The sequence below is a fragment of the Crocodylus porosus genome, unplaced genomic scaffold (genome assembly GCF_001723895.1).
Source record: "Crocodylus porosus isolate Cpor-Errol unplaced genomic scaffold, CroPor_comp1, whole genome shotgun sequence".
Taxonomy (NCBI): Eukaryota; Metazoa; Chordata; order Crocodylia; family Crocodylidae; genus Crocodylus; species Crocodylus porosus.
Window position 1 is genome coordinate 2191200 of NW_017728947.1, and position 9390 is coordinate 2200589.

The 9390-nt window shown below is 52.4% G+C and overlaps 2 protein-coding genes across 6 annotated transcripts in view; one reads left to right on the plus strand and one right to left on the minus strand.

The window, feature by feature from the left end:
• TULP2 (tubby like protein 2) overlaps positions 1-4391 on the minus strand; it is an 11163-nt gene extending 6772 nt beyond the window's left edge. Inside the window, exons 1-6 of the mRNA XM_019551120.1 lie at positions 4215-4391; positions 3545-3698; positions 2572-2682; positions 1735-1848; positions 876-974; positions 73-252 (exon numbers count right to left, since the gene is read on the minus strand). Coding sequence (XP_019406665.1) covers positions 73-252; positions 876-974; positions 1735-1848; positions 2572-2682; positions 3545-3698; positions 4215-4343 — 787 coding nt within the window. The 5' untranslated portion in view covers positions 4344-4391. The remainder of the gene's footprint in view (positions 1-72; positions 253-875; positions 975-1734; positions 1849-2571; positions 2683-3544; positions 3699-4214) is intronic.
• Positions 1-9390, plus strand: part of LOC109320799 (AP-2 complex subunit alpha-2) — a 621923-nt gene that overhangs the window by 489655 nt on the left and 122878 nt on the right. The gene's annotated exons all lie outside the window — the stretch shown is intronic.

Below are 9390 nucleotides of genomic sequence, written 5' to 3' on the forward strand. Positions count from 1 at the left end.
TCCCACCCTACCCCACCGAACCCCACCCCACCCCACCCATCACCGCCTACCCCTAGGCAGGCAGCCCCTCACCTCCGCGGAGAAGTGTCCTTTCCCGTCTCTTCTTGACAGGAGCAGGGGGTACCTGTGGATACTGGGATGGCTCCTCTGCCCCTCCCTCCCCTTCTTCCTTTGAGTCCCACTCCTCAGGACACCCACTACCCATGGCTCCAGCTTCATCCAGGGGCTCTGGGTTGCTGCCATTCTGGGAGTCTAAGGGGAAAGGAGGGGAGTCAGTACAGTACACCCCCTACCCTCATCTAAGCTGGTCCCTTGCACATAACCCCTCCTTGTGTGAATCTGCACACCCTTCTTCCCCCTTCAGTCTGTGCACATACCCGTGTGCTTCATGGTCAGTGGCCTTGCATGCCTATATGGGCCTTGTGCAACTGCACACTTGTTGCTCGCATGGAATGATCTGGCTGGAATGTGGCCAGATGCAGCCTCATGCAAATGCAAGCTCGTACCTTTCATGGAGTCACATGGTGAGCCCAGTATGCACAAGCCCCACCCTGTGTGGATGCTGGAACCTGGGTGCACACATCCAGTGGGCAGCATGATCTGCACACATGCATTTGCACACATGGGCTACCCAGAGAAAAGGTTCTCTCCCGTGAAGTGTGAGAAGGGTGCAATTTTGCACACATGCCTCCTTCCACAACACCCCCTCCAAAAAACAAGCTTTGCACAAGTGCGTACACTTTGTACACACACTTGTTACCCAGAAGGCAGGATTTCCATCCACACGTGCTGTATGAGGCATGTGCATCCTGCACATGCTTTGCACATGCATCCCCTTGCACCCCTCCTCCCCTACCAAAACATGGTCCTCTCACCTCGAAAATCCACAATGACAGATGGGACTGGCTCTTGCTCCTTGAGGGATGCAGGTTTCTTCCTGGAGCCCTGAGGGCATCGAGCCTCAGAATGGGGGGCTGCAGGGCAGAGAGGGGAGTAGGCACAACAGCGAGGGGTAGGGGAAGCCTGGTGGGTTCCTGGGCTTGTAGGGCACACATATATTTCATGTCTGGGGGGGAGGCATTCATGTGCAAATGGGTGTGCAGGGAAGTGTGAGCATGACAACGTGAATGCACAAGGATGGGGCAAGGAACCTGTGTCTGGGAGGACCAGTGAGCCAGGACCTGTGTCCATAGAAGAGTAAGTATACAACAGATGTGAAAGGGAGCATGGGGGGCTGATGTACGTGAACAAGTGCAGCATGTGGGAGGAGTGCAATGAGAGAGCACCAGCTGGGTAATGGGGCTGGGAGTATGTCCTCAACAATGGCAGTTACGCAGGAGCTGAGTTGTGCCCAGGGTATGAGAAGCCTGCACAAGAGGTGGGTCTGTATGCAAGAGGCAATAGTGAGATGTATTTCATGGTGTGGCAACAGTTGCATGGCACAGGACAATGGCATGGCAATGGTCGCATGGCACCGGGTAATGGTTGTGGCACTGGTTGAATGGCAATGGGGTTATGGGTCTGGCAATGGTTGCATGGCAACTGGATGATGCTTGTATCAAGGTGTGCACAAAATTGCCGAGCAACAGGGTGTGCATACAGTTGCGTAGCAACATGGTAACAATGCAGGGGTAGCCATGTACTGCTTTCTGTGTACACATTTACGAGTATGCAAGGAGGCTAGCAATGGTTGTCCAGCAACACAGCCCCCCTGTGCCCACTTCCCCCTCTCACCCTTTCTCTGCTTGGCCTGCCAGCCTTTCCGGGTGGCACCTGGTCCCTCTTTGGCTTTGTTGATGGGCTGGGTGTCTTCCAGGATGGCCAGTTCCAGCTCTGCATCAGAGATATCTGAAAGGGGAGAGGAGACACAGCAGTGCGCTGGGGGGGGTAGTTACACCACCCTGAAGTGCAGCTACTTATTGGGTGGGGTCTATTGGGGAAGGCTGGTTATGCAGGTGCTGGGAATTCACTGCACCTCAGGGCTAGGCACGTCACTACCTTCCTCCTCCCAGCCAGGCTGATCCCAAAAATTCAGTCTGAATCACGGGGATTTGCGTGGGAGAAAAGCTGGGCAGGGAGTGACAGCTTCAGTGAGCTGAGACACACAGGCCTGTGTCCCTCTACTCTCAGACACCAAACAGACAATAAGGTAAGAACAAGGGTCACAGGTCATGACTCAGTTTTCTTCCTAAATTGGCCGCAAGAGCCATATCTCAGGGATCAGGGTGGGGATCCTAAGACTGGAATTTGAGCTGTATCAACCCCCCTGAACCCCAACACACACACACACACACACAACAGGTGTGGGAGTCTGGAGGTTGCCTTAATTAACTGTGAAGGGCTTCAGACCTCATCCCAGGTTGACAGTACATTGGTTATCTTTGCTGTAGGTAGCAACAGTTGGTAGTTTTGTCTGACTGCTGGCATCCCATTAGGCCGGAGGAACTAGATTTGACTTGTCCCATACTTTTCCAGTTAAAGTAAAAGGTCCCAACATCATCCTGGGTGGTTACACAGTAGTTACAGAGATCCCCTCAACCAGTGCTGGCCAGGTGGGCACTGCCTGGGTACCTGAAATCACTGGGGCTTCTCCTTGGGCATCGGGCCCCTGGTTCTTGTTCACCCTGGCGTTAGCAGCAGGGTGATCCTCAGGAACCGACTCCAAGTTAGGGTTACTGGTCCCTGCAGAGAGACAGGGAGAATCACTGACAGCAGAAAGGGGCTGGGGCTGAGACTCCACCTCTCAAAGGCAAGCCTCACCTCTTCAAGAACTCCCACTGGCAGAGAGAGGGTGGGGCCTAAGGCTGAGAAGCTCCGCCCCCAACACTAGCTCTACCCCTGGCACTGTCCATTTCTGCCCTTGGGGTGGAGCAAGTTGGGATCCTGCCCTCTGATGGGGTGGGGCTTTATGGTTAGTAGCCCCTCCTGTACCCGGTAGGACATGCACCTTTCCATTTGCCCCACCCCATTTGGCTAAGGTGTCAAGCTAGATGTCCCCTATAGAAGTCATCTTATAGGGGGTGTGGCCTAATCACTAGGAGCCACACCTACCAACACAGGCCCCTCCCATGAGTGCCACATCATTCAGCCACTTTCCTGTGTGCAGACTACTGAGCAAGGTGGGCGTGGCATCAGGCTCCTCCTCCTGGATCAATAGCTCCACTTTGGTATGTTCAATATGGGACTAGAAGCCCTGCCCCAATGGCTAAGCCACACCCCTTCACTTGCAAGATGCAGCCTGTCATTCATGCCCTGAGTGTGGCTGCAAGTGGAAGGAGTGGGGCTAATTCTCTCCTCCTAAAGCATAAGCCATACCCTCTTTCCCCTTGTTTCTTTTATGGGGTGATGGGGTTGGGCCAGGGCAATGTCATTCCTGCCACTAGTATCACTTGACTGGTCAGCATTACACCCACCACAGAAGTGTGGAGCCAATGGAAAGAGGCTGGGATTACTCTCTGAGCCCCACTCACTCCAAGATGGGCTGAGGCCGGGGAGAACTCATCACATTGGTGGGTGCTGTGTTTGGGAGTTGTCTCTAACCCACCATTGCAGAAGCTGTGCTCACTGTAGGACTCCACGAGGGGGGTGCGCTCCTCAGGCTGGCGCCCCCGGCGCTGTTTGACCTTCGAGTCGGGGTTGGCCCGGACCATGAGGGGCTCCTGGCGTTTCCATCGCTGCTTCTTCTCAAAGAGGCGGCGCTGGGTGTGGGGAGGAAGGAGTGAGCAAGGGCAGGGAAGGGAGGGACTGCCCTCTCTACCCTAGCACCAAGATCCTACCCTGGGACCTGTGCTGCCCTAACCCATAATGCCCTGGGGCAAGGAGGGTTGCTCCATCTGAGCTGCTCAGTCCCAGAATCCTCTGGGGCAGGATGGACCGACAGCTCTCAGCCCCAAGCCCTTCATTCCCAGAATCCCCCTGTGGCAGGGAGGGATGACCAGTGGGATCTATCCCAGAATCCCCTGGGGCACACAGGGTGACTGCTGTTTTCTGCAAACCCTTCGTTTCCAGAATTCTCTGGGGCAGGACAGACTGACCACCCCCAGCCCTGAACCCTTCAGTCCCAGAATGCCCTGGGGCATGGAAGGATGACCAATAGGATCTATCCCAGAGTCTCCTGAGTAGACAGGGTGACTGCTCTCTACCCCAAGCCGCTCCTGGCCAGAATCTCATAGGGCACGGAGGGAGACCACACCAGGGCTGGTCCACCATCCTACCTGCTGCTCCAGCTTCTGCTGCCTCAAGGAGGTGGCCTCCTCAGCGAGGCTGCAGGAAGACAAGAGGGTCAGAGTGTCAGGGGGGGAGTTGGGACAGGGGGGCAGGCGGCGGTAGCAGCCCTGGTGCATCCTCACACCAGCCAGGTACCTACTATGGCCTCCTAGAGCTGGCTACGCTGGGGGCTGTCACAGCAAGAGCATTCTGATTGCCATGACAATGGCTTTGTGACTTCATCAGCATCCACTGATGGGAGGGGATCTCAGGTATGGTTGGTCCCTGCCCTGGCACTGGGATGTTCATACAGGGCCCCTAGGGGCGGATCCCATTGATGTGAGGATGGGATCCTAGGATGGTTGGTCCATGACTGGGATGCAGCTGCCTCTGGGGTGAGGCACTCTGTGCATAGGGAGGCTGTTCATAGAGGAATCCCAGGAACAAATCCAGGTGCCATGTTACAGTTGCACCCCCATTTTGATTCCTGTTCCATCCAAACTTTAAAACCAGCTGCTAGGAGGGGCAACCGAATTTCTGTTCAGGCACTGAGGGAGTCAATTGACTTCATGGATCTTTAGCTCCCTGATTCCTGTTAATCTCTCCACTCCATGGGTGTTAAACAACCCTCTCTCCTTTTCAGTGGTCTTGATGTTCCACTATTCAGTCTCTCTCTTCTGCAATTTTGCTGTCTGTTTGCCATTTTTGGTAATGTCTCTCTTCCATTTCACAGCCTTGTAGATTGTTTTTTGCTCTAGCTAAACACTGTAACTTAGATGTGGTCATAATAACTCAGGTGTGGAAGTGACTGACAGTGAAGCATTGGAGGTGCTGTCAAGATGCTTCAGAAAGCTAGAATTTTGTTTTACAAATCTGAATAATAGACATATATTTAACTCTAATGACTATAGGATTTATGATACAATATCTTTGACTATTTTTTGCCTAATCACTCCACTGGTGTTACTCTCTCTCTCCTTTTCAATGGTTTTGGTATTCCACAATTCAAACTACCCTTTCTCTTGCAGTTTTGCTCCAATATCTTTGGAATATTTTTCCTATTTTTGCCTAGTTTGTTCTGGGTTTTTTAAGATTTATATATAATCTAGCATATCAGTGTACATTCCAGTAGTACTTTTCCAGTAGTTTGCTTTGTTCTTAAACTGAATAATATAGTGTTAACCCCTCCTGCCAGCATATTCATAAAATATCTAGTTTCTCTTTAACTGGTGAAAAATACCTGACAATATGCCACACCATCTGCTCTCCACTTTTCAAAATCCTAGATCCACCTGTCTAAGATTTTGAAAAGAGGGGTGGAGGCAGTGAGGTTCATCATCCCATATAACACAATATACATTTTTCTCCCCTTAAAAAGAAACTAGAAGCTTTGCTAATATGCGGATGGCCCAGAGTTGTACTATGCAGTTTGATATCAGGAACAGCTTCTTCACAGTAAGGGTCACCAAAATTTTGAATGGGCTTCCAAGGGAGGTGGTGCTCTCCTCTACCTTGGGGGTCTTTAAGAGAAGGCTGGATAGGCATCTGGCTGGGATCATCTGACCCCAGCACTCTCTGCTGCCTAGGTAGGGGGTCGGACTCAATGATCTGTTGAGGTCCCTTCCAACCCTAGCATCTATGAATCTATGAATATGGAAGCAAAAACAAATAGAACTTAATTGAAATGAATGAATAACAATCTGCATGGCTTTGAGACAGGAGCTTCATTACCAGAAGCAGGAAACAGACAGCAGTATTGCAGAAGGAAGGTTAGTGTGATTAGTGGAACATCAAGACTGCTAGACAGGAGAGAAGGTCCTTAACACCTGTGAAACTCTTCAGGGATCAAGGAGATGATAATGAGCTATGGAGAGAATGGACTCACTTCCTCAGAGCTACCTAACGAGAAAAACTGCTGCCACTGCCAGGCAGTTGGTTTTAAGTATTGGGTGGAGCAGGAATCTAAGGAAGGTGCCGGTACACCAGGGCACCCCCCTGGATCCACCCATCAGGACCCCTCACCCATAATGAAATGCAGCCTCCTTTGGGGTGGGACATTTCCCATCCCCACCACATAAAAGTTGAGGACAGGACATGATGGATCAGCACTGACTGTAGGGGGGAGGCATCCTCACTCCCTACAGGGTTGAATCATCCTTACCTTATGTCAGGGGGGCAGTAGGCTGCATCCACTGGGCTGTGGGGGAGCAGGGGCAGACAGTGAGAGGAAACACTTGGTCAGAGTTGTGGGGGATCTTTAGGGTACCCCCTTCTGAGTCTGTGGGTGGATCTCTGCAGGGAAGTGGGCTCACAGCAGGGAGACCCACAGCTGCTAAGGAGAGACTCGGATGCAGGTGACTGGGGGGACAGGTCAGAACAGTGGCGGTCTGCTTTTGTCCCCTGTAGAAGGGATTAGAGGGTGCAGCGAAGGGAGACCTGAACCAGGAAACCCAGCCCCTCCCCCAGCCCTGGGAGGTGCCAGGGATCAGTGAAATGAAAACAGCTAACCAGAGTGCCCCTGGGTCACCCAAGCAGATAAAGGGGATTAGTTCCTCATTAGGGATTAACATGGGGGAGGGAGCTGGGCATGTGCAAGTGCAAGCATGAGGGGCCCTGCTGTAGGTGTGCACACAGAAGGGCACACACAGGACACACATCCATGTGCCTGCATGATTAAGTCAACCTCCTGCTACACACACACACACACACACACACACACACACACACACATTGGTACACAAACACAGCCCCAACATGAGCACATACACCAGCACAGGTACACATGCAGCACACACGTGACCTACTCCCTACACACTCACATACACAAAGATCCGCCTGTGTAGACCCCCCCACAATCACACACACACTACCCCTGAACACACATCAACATCTACATAGCCACATAGACACCCCTTGCACACATCCCCAACATAGGTACATACCCAGTGTGCATGCATGCACCCCGCCAGTATATGCACACACAAATCAGCATGTGCACACCAACAGAAACACTTCCACCCTTTCACACAGAACCTTAACACACACCTGCCCATGTATACACACTCCCCAATGTGCAAACTTGTTCCTTATATATACATATAGCAAATGTGCCCCAGATATGTGCACACACAAATCAGCGCACACACAAACTGCCCTCACATGCCAGCACACAGAATCTCAACACACACAGAGCCCTAAGTACACAACTACACATAAAGACCCCCAAAGTGTGTGTGTGTCTGTATATCCATACGTATGTATATGTGTGTGCATATATCTATATGGATATGTGTGTGACTGTGTATGTATACCATACATATGCACATATGGTGTGTGTGTATATGTATATGTATATGTGTGTGTGTGTGTGTGTGTGGGTGTGGGTGTGTACATACTTAAGTATGTATGTGTGTTTACATGTGTGCATACATATGCATGTGTATACCTCCTGTGTGTCTGTATGTATACACACACACGCATAATAATATATGTGTAGGTATATGTGAAAACACATGCATACGCACACAGAACCTGTCCCAACACAACTCACTGTACATGCACATGGCCCATCCCAGGATACCTGTCCCCAGCACATACCCCGCATCAATTTGAGTCCCCCTCACACTCTTAACACAGTCCCACTTCATCTCACCCCTTGTATATATCCTCCCAAGCCCCGCCACCCCAACAGTCCTTCCCCATGCCCTAGCCCACCCTGCCACAACCAGCAGGTTCTACCTCTGAGCCATGTTCAGAGTCGGGGGGGGGTCTCTCCCAGCAGCTGGCTCTGCAGGGTGAAAAGACTCACTGAGTATTACAGTTTTCTCTGCCCCACTGCCTGCTGTGCTGCCTTTCCCAGCTGGCAAAAAGGGAAGCCTGAGACACAGGGGAAACCTAGTTATAACTTTCCTGCACATACGCAGAACCCAGGCATCCCAGCCCCACCCCCAGCTCAGTCCCCCCAGATCCTATTTCCTTCCCAGAGCTGAGCTAGAACCCAAGCATCCTGGCTCCCCTCCCCATCATCTCTCATGCCATTGACCCCCAAATGCCCTCCCAGAGTTGGGATAGAACCCAGGCATCCTGGGTCCCAGCCCCTGAGGCTCTAGCTCCCCCTCATATAGATTTTTGACATCACTTGCAAGGGACAGCAGGGCCCCTCTTTCCATAGAGCCCTCAGTTTGTGGGGAGGGAGGCAGGGATCAGAGGGCTTGACTATCCCACCTGCTGCCATACCTGGGTCAGTTGTGGAGTGGGGGGTGGAGGATCCTGGCCCTGAATCCTGCTCTGTTTTCTCCTCTGGTAGGATTGAGCTCAAGTTGCGGGGTGGGGGGGCTTTGACACATTCCCCCACCCCCAGGTCACTCCCCACCCAATGGGGGATCTTGTCTGTGCTAATCAGCTTGGGTGGCTTAAGGCCCAGCCCCAGGACAGGACTTAAAGGTGCAGCACGTTGCAGAGTGCCAGGTGGGGTGTGTGTGTGTGTGCATAATAGTGAGTGCATGCATATTTTCACAAGCACGTGTGCAGAGAGGAGCATGCGTGTGCCTGTGTGCTCATGAGGGGTTAGGCCACATGCTAGGGTGTGTGTACAAGCATGTTTGGAGTCACAGGTGCACCATAGAGTGAATGCACCCATGTAGGCAAGTGCACAAGTGTACATGTGCATCCTTGTGTGAGTATGGGGGAGTTACCCAGGATCCTCCTGCTTCCCTTGGGGATTGTGTGCATGCATGTAATAGTAACCACACATGTGTTTTCACAAGCATGGGCACACAAGGGATCATGTGCATGCCTGTGTGCTTACAAGGGCCTAGGCCACATGCTAGGGTGTGCGCACAAGCATGCTCAGAGTCACAGGTGGACAATGCAGGCACACACAACACATGTACGGGCAGATGCCCAAGAGTACATGTGCATCTTTGTGTGAGCATTGGGGGTTATCCAAGACCCCACTCCCCCTGGGGAGTGTGTAATGGTGAGCCTATGCACGTGTGTGTGCAGGTGTGCACAGGAGAATGCGTGTGCGCCTGTGCGCTCACAAGGGGCTAGGCTACATGCTCAGAAGCATGCTGTGCATCCTGGTGTGAGCATAGGGGTTACCCAGGACACTCTCCTCTCTGCTCCCCTTGCGGGGGGGCACTGTCATCCCCTCCAGAGGGAATTTGGACCCCCCCCTCCCCG